Genomic DNA, 14,130 nt, shown 5'->3' with positions numbered 1-14,130 from the left:
AAATGATCCATGGTAAATTTCGTGAGGATAAAATACAAAAGTTTTCCGTATAAAAGTTTTTTTGCGGTCGGTTTGTATGGCAATATGCTATAGTGATCTGATATGGGATCTTGTGTGATGTATACGGCGATTCTTATCCTTCTTTGGCGACTGCTAATAATTGATTTAACATGTTTCAACCGTATCTAAGTCACACGTGGTGCTCTAAATAACATGAGAAAAGTTCACGATCCCGTATGTGCAGACCGTCAATGAAAGTGTGCGAATAACTGAAACAGTGGATATCTCGAAAAATCCTCATGATTCAAACACTCATACACCATACTTACACTTTATTTTGCCCAATATTTTAAAAGTGAACCGAAAGTGTGAGATTCTTATAAATTTCGTTATATAATGTATGTGGGGGCTAGTGAATATTTTGATAAGATTTTATCCGTTTTTGGCATTCATTACCAGAAATATGTGATTTCTGAATCAGATATTAAACAATAAACTTTTAAGGTATATAGTCAACGGCAAATTCGAAAATATTTCTAATGAGTAGGGAAGTAGTGACCCGATTTTTCTCAGTTTTAGTACAGGATCATGCTGTAATCACAAAAATATTTTCCTCGAATTTCAATACTAGACTTTGGAGATTAACCTATATGTTTGGTAAAAACAAATAGCCATATGCATTACATCTTCCTTGGTATATTCGTTCTTGAAAAGTTATTGCCCGATTTCGACAATTTTCGGGAGGAAGATGAAATATCTTCAGGGCACTATTTGGGTAAAGGGTTGTTCTGTTAACTTTATTGATGTTTGATAAATGTGCCACGCCCTTTGTCTAGATGTAATACCAATCTTCCTTGGATCAAAAGGATCATGTTTACCATGTTTAATCAAGTTATGTAAATTTTTACTTCAGTTTTTGTATGCATTTACAGGCGGACGGACAGACAGTCACCGGGACTTTAACTCGTCGGCACTCTATCATATGCAAAACGGTATATCGGTAGTACACAAAATTTATATTGGCACTCGATAGAAAATACTGTACGAACAAGCATTGGCAAGACTACGCTGTAAGCACCGGAAAACAATGTTACACTGGAGGAGGTATCGAAAGTGAGGGCGTAGAGTATGTTAAAATTCGTGTAAAGAGCAGGCAGTCTAAAGGATGACTACTCCTCTTAGACCTAGCAGTTTTTGAACCCATGTAATCAATCCGCTTTATAAGCCGATGTCTATCTCGGTTAGTACACCATACATAGGTTCAAATACCGGGCAACTAATCATGGTATTTAGAGGCAATAAGTTCGCGCCGGGACCATAAATACATCTGATTCTTTTATAAATAATAATGTATCGATAAATCAGTTCTAAATATGTATATCTATAAAATATGGTGACAATTAATTGTGGCATTTTTCAGCTATGACAAATGAAAAAGGGAATGTAAAAATATTTTCTATTGAAAAAGAAAAAAATCTGATTCACAATTTTTATTAATTTCACTAAAATTTACAGTTTTCCTTAAATTCAAAAAATATACAAAATCAAAAAATATTGAAAATGAGTCTCTTTAGCGATTCTGAAACACAGCTGGAGCATATGTGTCGCTTGCAATTCGACGGACAGCCTATAACAAGACGCCGTACAAATATTATTTGCACCGTTGGCGTGGTGTCGCGAAACAAAACGGTGCTCAAGAACCTGGTTAAGGCCGGCATGAATATAGTACGACTGAATTTCTCGCACGAATCACATGAACACCATAAAGCCACCATCGATATGATACACGAAGCATGCGATGAGCTTGCCGAAGAGGGCGGTTACCGTAAGCACATTGCCATCGCTGTGGACACGAAAGGTCCCGAAATACGCACCGGTTCCTTTGAGGGTGTCAATGAAGTGGAACTGAAAAAGAACGACAACATACGACTCTCCATTAATAAGGATCTTATGGATAAGGGCAGCAAAGAGACTGTCTATGTTGACTATCCCAATATTATTAATGTCATGCAGCCGGGTAATATTATTTATCTATGCGATGGCACCATAACGCTGCTAGTCAAAGAGGTAGCAGTGGATTGTGTAATCTGTCAGGTGGAAGTTGGCGGTATATTGGGTGCGGCAAAGGGTGTTTGGTTGGGCAGTGTCAATCTTGATTTACCACCTGTTTCCGAGAAGGATCGCTACGATCTGCGCTTTGCAGTGGAAAATAATGTCGACTTCATATTTGCGTCAAAGATACGCAATCCCTCTGCCATACGTGAGATACGCGCCGTTATGGGTGAACGTGGCAAGGATATACAAGTTGTGTGCAAAATCGATTGTACACAAATCTTAAATTATCTCGATGAAGTGATCAATGCTTCCGACGGCATACTAATCGATCGCAGCAGTTTGGGCATAGATGTGCCAGCTGAGAAGCTCTTTCTGCTGCAGAAGGCAATTATAGCTCGCTGCAATCGTGTCGGTAAGCCAGTGATAGTTGGCACCCAGCTGCTCGCATCGATGAATTTCGAATCGCGTCCAACACGCTCCGAAGTAGCCGACTTGGGCAACACAGTAATCGATGGTGTTGATGGTGTAATGATAGCGAGTGAGAGTGCGATTGGCAAGTATCCGCTGGAGACGGTCACCTGCATGGCTAATATCTGTGCAGAGGCCGAGGCTGTCATTTGGCATCGCCAATTGCACAAAGAACTTATGCTTAACAATCCGGCAGCGATCGATGCGGTGCATGCCGTGGCATTGGCAGCGGTGGACTCGGCGCATAAATCTATGGCTGCATTAATTGTAACGCTCACGACATCTGGTAAATCGGCATATTTGATTAGCATGTATCGACCACATTGCCCCATCGTTGCGCTGACGCGTTGCAGTAGGACAGCAAGGCAATGCAATTTGAGACGCGCCGTCTACCCGGTTTTGTTTCTAGGTAGGAGAATATAATATGTTTTTTCATCGAATTTTTTTGGGATTATATTAGGGCAAAAGATCGATCTTAACAGGGATCGCACTTGGACAACCTATAGTTGGTCAGTTGTTGCCATACAACTGTCAATGTGTTTTACGTGAGATCCTGCTTATGAAAAGCTTAACTCCACGGTGCTCAAAAGCACAACGGATCAATACAATGCGTCGATCAGCGCCCTGAAAATTGGGTAAGGATTTTCAGTACCAATTGGCAGTGCGGTAAGGACACACTAACCACCTTGGTAGGGCTCGAGGCCCATCTAAAACCTCTGCCGTACTTTGGGTCCGGCACCCGGTTGCAATGCAACTCCACATTCGACTGACAAAGTCAGTTCTTCCCGCGATTTGGGTTTTAACCACAGCCACCACGAATCTCCACAAAGGGCCAAACCCAATGAGCAGACTGGAGCGAACTCCAGGGGCTACTGCTCCCCGTGGTACCAGGTTAAAGTCTTTGGTATGACCTTGTAGCCGAGGCTACGACCAGTTGAGCCTCCATACAGCCCTGGACTGGTGGCCAGGATCTTAGTCGCCTCTTACGACAGGCATGCCTTACCGCGGGTATATTCGGTTTCTCCTCGAACCCGGAGGGGTCCCCCCGTACCCGCAGGGGGAAGTTGTTGTCATACAGTCCCTCATAAATCGACGAAGCGCTTTGAACCATCCATAAATTTGTTGAAACGCCTAACGTCAGTTGGTTATGTGTCCTTCTTCGCCGAAGGTATGACTCAGTCATTCAAGGGCTGGACACCTTATTCCATTCAAATTTTAAATGTTGCGTCCAACTGGATTTTAAGTCTCATAACATGAAAGCCTATTGATCAACATATAGTAGGTTTACGGCGAGTTTAACTTTGATAAGGCAAGTAGTTCAGAAGATCTCCTACGTTCTATCCTAGTCCAGAAGAATCTCGCAGTCATGTAGAAGTTTGTCCTTCAGGTCTAGTACTAGAACTTAAGATGAAAACTGGGTTCCAATTCGTTCCTAATTTGATATGAGCAAGGAAAGAATACCCCTCTAATATGCTGATCGTTTATGCAGTTTCTACGTATTCCATTATCACCAAACATACAAACGCGTGTGATAATGAAGTAATACTCAGTTGGAACGACTTTCTAGAGCAGGCTTAAAAATGTTAGTTATAACATATAAATATGTTGAAGCACTAAGGGAATACTAAAGTCTTGCGACCTTACAATAATGTGACCCTTAAGAAACTATTAAATATTTGGCAAAACCCTTTACACGTTATTAAAAATCGTTTCATTTATTTTTTTCTCTTTCAGAAAAACCCGAGTCCGACTATCAAAAAGACGTCGAGTTACGAGTTCAGTACGCCTTGGTCGCCGCAAGGAAGCTCAAACTCGTCGACAAAGGTGATACGGTGGTAATAGTTTCCCCGTGGAAGGAGGCTACCGGCTTCACAAATAATATGCGCATAGCTTATGCTTTCTTTGAACCAGATAAAATTGAGTGTGTAGCAAAGCGTAGTACAATGAAACAGCAAGTCAAAAATGTAGGTTGATTTCAGAAAAAAAAAACATATTTGTATGTATGTGTAAAAATTATCTGTTAAAAATTATATTTCTATAATAAAGTTATATCGTTTTAGTTGAAATAAAACAGTGTTTTTACTAGTGCGAAATGTGTTTGCTTTCTTTCTTGTTCTGCTTCTTCGTAAACTTGTCTTCGAATCATGTGTAAGTATATATACAGGGTTTGTCCGGAAAGTAATAGGACTGATTTTTTTCCGCCGCGACTGTACTTCGGATCGTGCAAGCACCGACTGGATTCGGCAGAGGGCGTTCCTAGTTAATGAACGGTCAGTTGTCTCCGAGTACTTGGAGAGTCAGGACAAACATTTTCGCGCGACATTATTCAGTGAGTGGTGCAAGCCGAAATTGCAGCGTTCGTTAGAGCAGAAGTACGTTATTAAATTCTGTGTGAAACTCGGTAAATCAACAACAGAGACGTTTGATATGATCATGAAAGCTTACTCAGATGTTGCTTTAGCAAGAAGTGGTGTGTTTCGGTGCTGAGGAAGGCAGGAAGAATGAGCAAATCCAAAGTGAAAACGATGCTCATTGTCTTCGGCATCGCCCACCATGAATTTGTTCCGCCTGTACAATCCGTCAACGCCAAGTTTTACGTGGAAGTCCACAAAAAACTCAAGCGAAGGGTCAATCGGGTCCGACAAGACATCGCAGCCGATCGAAGTTACACCACGACAGCGCCCCGGCTCACACCGCCTTTCTTGTGAACAGTTACCTAACCAAGGCCGGCATCCCAACGCTTCCGCAGCTGCGCTACAGGTCTGATGTGGCCCCACCGGACTTTGTTTTGTTTTCTTACCTGAAAAGGCGGATGAAAGGGGATCCCAGCAGCATGCACTTTGGCTCGCAAGGCTATTCCGGAGAATGTCTTCCGTGACTCCTTCAATGTTTGGAAATCGGGCTGACGGCGCTGCATCGACGCAGAGAGAGCCTATTTTGAAAGTTTTTAAAGAATTGTAACGATTGATTCAATAACTTTTTTTAAATCGACTAGTCCTATTATTTTCCGGACAAACCCTTTATATATTTGAATTTGTTTTATTCTCTGATGGATCTTATGTGAAGTTTCAAGACAAGTCATGAACAAAGAAGATGCAAGGATAAAAGACAAAATAAAATAGATAATTAATCGAAGTTTTTTTTGGTTTTGTTATGATTCTTCTCTACACATACAATATATTTGGTTCAAACGTATATAATAATATTTAAACCAGCAAAACAATCTTTGGAACAGAGGGGAGTTTGCCACAAATACCTAATAGACCTTTACTCCTAACATGGTTAGTGACGGTTCTAGCATTGTAGAAGTCGAAAGGAGTCAGATGAAGTTACCAATCGCTGAAGTACATGGTGTAGAAGTACAGGAGACAATAAAAGCATTGACAGACAAAAAATCGCCAGGTTATGAAAGAATGAATGCTCCAGCCTTTAAAGTGCTACCCAGAAACGTAACCAGCATCATCATCAATCTCTATAATGGTATGCTTAGACTCTGATATTTTCCTTATCAGTGGATGTGTTTTGAGATAGTTCTGATTCCGAAGCTTGGTAAACCTGACATATTGGTAATTAGTTCGAAACAGTTGAAAGAATATTTTTGCGCTGACTTTCGTTTCTGCTGGAGGAAAAACAACTAATCCGTGAACACAATTTGGCTTCAGAAAGTTTCATGGGACAATTGAGTAATACCAGAGAGTAGAATACTTTATGACTGATGCCATGGAAAATTGTAAATATCTACTGTTCTGCAGTTTTCCTTGGTCTGACACCTAGATCTATTAAGCAAGATGAAGCAATACTATATATGCCTTGGCACCTCTCCTTACCTCTCTCGTTAGGAGAACCCTGATAATCTACCTACGATGCTACTGCTAAAACATAGTTAAGTCTTTAGGAATATAATTCTTTGTAAAATATTCGAATTCATTCATTCTACTTTCATTAAATCCTCTGCGTATTTTCAATCTAACTCAAATGTTTACTACCACAAAAGTTAAGGCTGTCTGATGTGTTATCAACGTTAGTTGAAGAAATGGGTATATGGATGGATAGAATTTAGATATATGCAAAGTTTCAAAACTTCCATGCATTATTTAAGTTCTAGTCGGAACATTTTAATCATATTTTTACAATATACTATATATAAAAATACAAGTAAACTATTTTTAAGGGATTACATGGGTTTCCTCAGGTAAAAGCAGCCTTTTTTCGACAATTTTTTTCACATATGTATGTATAAAAAATGAAAAATTTCATTGGAATTTTTTGTTGTTACAAACTTACACTATTAACAAAGAGATTCTGTAATTTTTGGAAAAACGAAAAAAAAATCCTTCGTCCAAGTTTTTAAGAATTGCATCTCAAAGACCTATGTAAATTTCATGAAGATAGGTTAAATAATTCTCGATAAATCTTGCGAAACGTCTTCAAAAACACAGTTTAGCTTAGCTAGCCTCGAGCGCACAAGTTCTTAAAGCTACATATTCTATCTCGATTTCTCTTCAAATATCTATACCCTGAACAGGGTATACTAAGTTTGTCACGAAATTTGTAACACCCAGAATGAAGCGTCGGAGACCCTATAAAGTATATATATAAAAGATCAGTATGTTGAGCTGAGTCGATTTAGCCATGTCCGTCTGTCTGTCTGTCCGTCTATCTGTCTGTATATATACGAACTAGTCCCTCAGTTATTAAGATATTGTCTTGAAATTTTGCAAACGTCATTTTCTCTTCAAGAAGCTGCTCATTTGTCGGAACTGCCGATATCGGCTCACTATAGCATATAGCTGCCTTACAAACTGAACGATCGGAATCAAGTTCTTATATGGAAAACTTTTGCATTTGAAATTTGGTATAGATTATTTTCTAAGGAAACAATGTAATCTCCGAAGAAATTGTTCAGATCGGATAACTATAGCATATAGCTTCTATACAAACTGGATACATAGTTTCTTCTTTCATTTAATTTTACGAATAGAGAAAAGACGATTACAGGAATTTTGGCTTCCGGATAGTGAAAGCTTCTAAAGCTCGTAAAATGAAAGCTCATTTTTATTCGTACTGTCACTAAGCTCTTATAACCATAATATTTAATGACGGAAGATATTCCATTTTACATAATAATGATCTGAAATATTATATATGTACATATACATATGCACACATACTGTATATCTAATACATACATATATATGTAAATATTTGACAATGCATCGTACATATAAGCGTGTGTGTGTACTATATAATTACTTTTTATCACAGCTGTGCCACCAACTTTGCAGGCAGCAAATTCATTGCAAGGGGTGCACTTTGTCCCGCACCAAACTCCCAAGACGCGGCACTCGGCAGCGCAATGCTCCAGCGCATCTTCCCATCTTGGTTGTTGACATTGGCAATTCCGCTTAAGTTGATGATGGTAGTTAGTTAGGTGGCATTTAAGCGCTACGAAAGCACAGAAAAACGCAAAAGGGGAAATAGAGGACGACGAAAAACCTGTTCAAATGACTTTGACATTCTCGGGCAATTTCGTTACTACATAACAATGCAGCGAACAGGGGACCAAAGCGTGCAACCGCTGTGACAGCAACAAATGGAAGAGCTATTGAGTTAGCAGCGCGTTGTTGTAGCCACAGGTGAGTGTTTTGTTTTTTAATTTTTTTCGATTTTTCTTTGTTTATGTGCATTGTTAATTCTGTTTTGTTGACAAGCATTGAGCATTGAACAATGTTTGATTTGAATTCAATCAAATTGACACAATGCAGCGCCGGGTACTGAATTAGAAGGGGGAGGACGAAGGAGAGGCTTCAAGGATTGGATTGGGTAAATAGTGAGTGGTTAAAACAAGAACAAGCTATTCTGTATATATGTATAAATATACAAATGTTTATGTGTATGCGAATGAATGTGAGAAGTTGGGCAGTCAATTTGGTGGCTAATGGACTTAATATGCCACTACCAAAATGCACAACAAAAACGCAATGAAAGCAAGTAGCGGACAACACATAGCACACTGTAGCACCGCACAGTCAATTAAAAGCGAAGTTCTACGACTGCAACAGAGTCTTGCATACCCACAAATATGTAACGGGTGGTTTTTTAGACGTGTGATTTTCAATGAGGCAATATCTTTTACAAGGATGGTTAGAAGCTGTTACTTGATTTATATACATTTAGTTTGGTTATCAAAAGAATGGCTCAGTTTGCGCAGCACATCGCCCACCTGAGTTGGTAATTCCAACAACCACGGATCGGTTTCGCACCACGTTTACTCCAGTGGACAAAGCGCCGCCTCAAAGATACCATACTGCTACCATTAGTCTAGGGCTGGCTGTGCAGAAAACAGAAATCTTACTAATTAGCTCAAGGAAAATTTAAGGAAATATATGAGCAATCAAAGGAGAATTTGAGATTACTTCACAGCCACAGTTGAAGTAGCTAGTGTATTAGTGGACTCAAGTCTCAAGTTCTAGGAGCACTTCGAAAATACGACATGTAAAGGCTGTGTGCGTTCCAGCCGACGATTTTTAATAGTTAAGAAAAAGAGTTCAGTTATGCGGCTCCAATATGGATACAGGCGCTAGATATAAAATTGTATTCTAGGCCAATTAACGCATTGCATAGGCTTTCTGTATTATACGTGATAAATGAGTCCGGACATATATTCGTAGATAGAGAGATAGCATGATGACCTGAATTTCCACCTGACCCAAATATTCAGTGGCCAAGGGTGCTTTAGAAGCTACATATACAAATATCGTCATGACTTTAGTCCATATTATTCGACGTTTACAAAGTGTGTGGAAAATTCTGAATACGTAATCTATCATTGCCCTCGGATTTAAAAGAAATTTTTTTTAAAACTGAGCTCGTTTTTGGTTGAATGGGTATGTTCATTAACAAAATTGTCACATTTGAAGTGATGATAATCTACAACGATTGTTGACACCGGTACGTCCTCAAAAAGTCACAGTCTGTTGTGTTCTATGGGCAAAGGGAATCATTGCTTCATATTTCTTCATAATGGCCAACCATAATGTTACAGTCAAATCGGGAACCCTGTAGACCCAAGATTAATGACGACCCGTTATTCACGCCTGAGTTGGAAAATATTGATGTGACTTTTGGTTTCAAGGGGCTGGCTTTATACAACAAACAAAACAATCAATTTGCTGAAGGAAACTTTTGCTGAGCGCATTATCTCGCATCGTGGCTTCGTGCGACCCCAAATACTGCTGAAAGTAGTCGAAAATTTTGGCTCTCGGGCGCTCACTTGACCGAAATTTTTTAAAACTTAATGGCAATCCGTAATATTTACAAGAAAACAAAATTTTTAACCATATTATTAATATATGTATATGCATTTCATTACTTCCTGAAAACCCCATGTCTAACACCCTTTATGTATACATATGCCCACATCCACATATACAAATGTACATATAGATATGTGCAGTCAATTTCCATTTCAAATGCAATCGCAAACATTTCAAGTGATTTGAGCGAGACCTTTGCGGCTGCTTGCTTTGCAAATTTACTGCGCATGCGCCCAACCGTAAGCACACACCACACACATGCACAGTTGTTTTGAAGCGCGCAGCTTTTAAATGTGCCCACTTATACGTTTATAGGCGTATCGGCGTATGCGTCAGATATGTAATCACGCTTATATATGCATAATTTGCCGGCGATTTATTGCTCGACCACAAAGCGAAATAAATATTCGTGCAAGTAAATTGAAAATGAAAAGAAATATAAGACCAACATTTATCTCAGATATATATTCATATGAATGTATGAATGTAAAAAATACAAATGTGGTTGCATAACTGAATGCTTAGAGTACGTGGCAATCAGTCGAAGGATAGTGGGTTTGAAGCCCAACCGCTTAGGTATATGAAATAATCAATTCTTTATGAAAGTTAGCACTTTCAAACAGAAAGGAATATTTATAAGTAAGATGAGTGAAGGCAGTTTTAAATGTTTTGACCCATAAATGCTCGTAAATATTAATATCTACACAATTTTTTGGTGGCTCAAGATCTACCTATAGATTCAATAATTAGTACTAGTAGCTACAAATAAAATTACAATAAGTATGCCGTAGTCTGGGATTAGATAGATAGATAGATCTATAGGAAAATTGAGACTTTGCACTGCGACCTTCTGCCCTCCCCTATATCACATATGGTGCGGTCGCGCAATGCCTGTTCTTATGCTTTATGCTGTTTTCTAGCCGTCAGTGTAACACCGGATAGTGCTATCCCCCTGTTTCACTCCGGCTTACTGCCGAGAGTAACTCTGAACTTTTTTGCAAATTTAACCCTCTTCGTAACGCCGTCCCTTGGAAGAAGTCTTTGCGTCCCTTTGTTAGTGAGCAAGTCAAGGAGCTCATCTGCTACTAGGCTTCATAACGAGAGGGGGGTAATAGAATTCCATCCTCTGGTCAGCCCTACGTAGTATCAAGACGAAACTTAGTCTGGGTTTAAGGAAGGATCTTACATAAGCCTGAGGTAAAATATACTTAAAAAGCTATAGCCGATTTTGACATACAAATGGTGATAACACCAAAAATCTCAATCAGTTGGTGGCCTATTAATTTAGCTTAAACGGTTAATAGCATGACGACTAAATTAGGCCAATTTAGGTCAATGAAAGATGGCGTTTAGCATAAGAGCTTTGTCATGAGGTACCATCTAGCTGTGAAAGTCTTTATATTGTTCAAGCCCATATTTAGGGTTACCATTCGAAAGTTAGTAACTGAGATAGTAGTAGCACTTCCGAAATATTCCGATTTGACCGGAATGAAAATTTCCGCCAGGATGAAGAATGAAGAACTCTTACTTTCTCACCGAACTACAGGTACTGCTGGTGTTCTGACTACACCTTATACTGCGAGTTATTTTGTTAGTGAGATTGTCATAATGTAAAAGATTTGTCGGGCATGTATTGTAACACATAATATGTATGTATATTTTTTCAATGGAAGTAGATTGAAAAATAGACGTTTTGAGTGCTGTCTGGAGCAGAAAAAAACGGTTTGATTAAAAAGATGATTTGTAAAACAACTTTTATTTCAATATACAGTCGAACTTCCATAACTCGAACTTCTTTAACTCGAATTTTCTCTAACTCGAACTAAATGGGTTGGCAGTAGCATTAAGAGAGTAATTAACATATAAATTTCCTTCCGTAACTCGAACTTCCATAACTCGAAGTTCTCCATAACTCGAACGAAAATACATAATTACGACTTCTATAACTCGAAGTAATGTGCTTTTCTCTCATTCTACAACTCGCAGTATCCTGGCCTATAACTCCAAGGCCTGGATGACTGGCCAAATTTTTGAAGAATGGGTTCTAAATTTGGATAAGCGCTTTCAAAGTACTGGCTGAAAAATTTTATTGTTTATGGAAAATTGCCCAGCACATTCTAAAGACGTACAAAGCAAACTGAAAGCCATTGAACTGGCATTTTTTCCACCGAATATGACCTCTAAATTACAGCCGCTGGATCAGGGAGCAATTCAAAACTTGAAAGTTTTTTATCGTACCAGAATAGTAAAAGAAGCACTAAAGCGTATAGAGGCAAACGAAAAACAAGATATTACACTTACGGATTGCATCAATCATGTAACAAAAGCTTGGGATATTGACGTCAAAAATCAAACCATAGCGAATGGCTTCAAAAAAGATGGATTTGGTCAATACTCTGAATGGGAAGAGGAAGATGACATACCTCTGAGTTTTTAAGTACTACTGATGAATATCGAAATGTAATTGAAGCTGATTACGAAGCATGGTTAAAAGCAAACAAAATAACTTGCAGTGCTACTCCTACAGATGCTGATATTGTTGAGAATTACTGCCCTGAATTAGATGATCCAATATTAAGCGGAACGGAGAGTGACGGCGAGGGATCGGTAGAAGAAACTATTCACCAGCCTCCAAATGCTTTCCGAACATTGAGTTTATATTTGCAAACAAATGACACTACAACTGATGAGCACTATATGGCTTTAAACAAATTAGAGTCATTTTTTACTGAAAATACAAAAAAAAAAACAAAATTTTCAGTCACTAATTTCTGAATACTTCACTTCACTGTAACTTATTACAGTTTTCTGTAATGTGTGTTTTAAACAACAAATACATATTCATCATTTAATATATTCTAAAGTAGCAATTGAGTTTCTTTTAAAAAAAAATTTTTTCTATAACTCGAAATCTCCCTAAGTCGAAGTTTTTTTTGGGATAATAGTGATTCGAGTTATGGAAGTTCGACTGTATGTATATTAAAAAAAGGGTTCAAAATTGTAACTTATTTTTAAGGAAAAATATTTTGTCTCATATTGTTTAATAAATATTATTTCCATAATGCTTTTGAAAAATTTAAAAGATTTTCAAAAATGTCCACTGAAGCTTTTCGTCCACCTAATTCAACTTTGAGGAAAAGAAACTCGCATAGGCAATGATTTGTGCACTACGTAGACCGTTATGCGGCCGCCACAATATTTTACAGTTGAACATGTTGACTTGAATTAATGTATGTACACAAGTCTTATCGCTTAGGTGCTGACATGTTGCATTTTGGGTTCAAATTTCGAGCAAACTTGCTTTCAAATGGATTTTCAAATAAAATGCGACAGGGAAATAAAATAACGGTTTTATATCGAAAATGTTTTACGCAACTAACATGAGCGCAATATAGATGTGAATTAAATATGATTTCATACGAACATAACATATTGCATATATACAATATAAGTACATAGACGTTAGTTGTGTATCTACCATATGAGCTTGAATCGAATCTAGCATAACTGTGCGTGCGTGACGTTATCATTAAATGTCGACCAAGTGCACATTTCGTTAAAAAATTTCATTTTTGTGTCGTACATTTTTTATACTCTTACAACACGTTGCTACAGAGTAAAACAGTTTTGTTCACCCAACGGTTGTACGTAAAACTAATCGATATAGGTATATGGTTATATATGTATATAAATGATCTGGATGAAGGGACGAGTTCAAATCCGACTGACTGTCTGTCTGCCCGTTCGTCCATCCGTGCAAGCTTTAACTTTAACTTGACTAAAAATTGAGATGTCTTCATGAAACTTGGTATGCGCGTTCCTTAGCAAAAAAGTAGTAGTTCGTAGATGGACATAATCGGACCATTGGCACGCCCACGAAACGCCATTAACCGAAAACCTATAAAGTATGAAGACAGTGTGGAAATGGAAAAAAATCGGAAGATAACCCCGCTCACTCACCATATAACGGTACTACCACTACTAAAAGCGTAATAAATCAATGACTAAGTTCTCCACAGACATTAAATTTTGCTTCAGAGATCGCATGTAATAGAGACGAGGTCAAAATTGAACGATGGGCGTAATACCGCCCACTTTTCGGTGAAATCACACATCTCGTGATCTACCAGAACGGTTAAAAAAAAGTGATAAGTGCCATTCCTCTGACATTCTTATGTTACAGTGTAAAAATGGACAAAATCGGACTACAGCCACGCCTACTTTTTACATAACACAATTCTAATTTACATTTGAAACTTTCACTTTCCACCACACAAATAAAGTATAAATT

General features: G+C 38.3%; 1 protein-coding gene across 1 annotated transcript; it reads left to right on the top strand.

Annotated features, from left to right (window-relative positions):
• The first annotated feature begins 1,511 nt into the window (after positions 1-1,511).
• LOC120770612 (pyruvate kinase-like) lies at positions 1,512-12,276 on the top strand. Its single transcript, XM_040098214.1, has 3 exons — positions 1,512-2,932; positions 4,258-4,487; positions 12,031-12,276. Exons 1-3 carry the CDS (start codon positions 1,561-1,563, stop codon positions 12,274-12,276), a joined length of 1,848 nt encoding a protein of 615 aa, XP_039954148.1. The 5' UTR covers positions 1,512-1,560.
• The last annotated feature ends 1,854 nt before the right edge of the window (positions 12,277-14,130 follow it).

This window comes from Bactrocera tryoni, chromosome 3 (assembly GCF_016617805.1).
Source record: "Bactrocera tryoni isolate S06 chromosome 3, CSIRO_BtryS06_freeze2, whole genome shotgun sequence".
In the NCBI taxonomy this organism is placed as follows: domain Eukaryota; kingdom Metazoa; phylum Arthropoda; class Insecta; order Diptera; family Tephritidae; genus Bactrocera; species Bactrocera tryoni.
The sequence above is the reverse complement of the archived record's forward strand: the minus strand, read 5'-3'. Positions and strand labels throughout refer to the sequence as shown.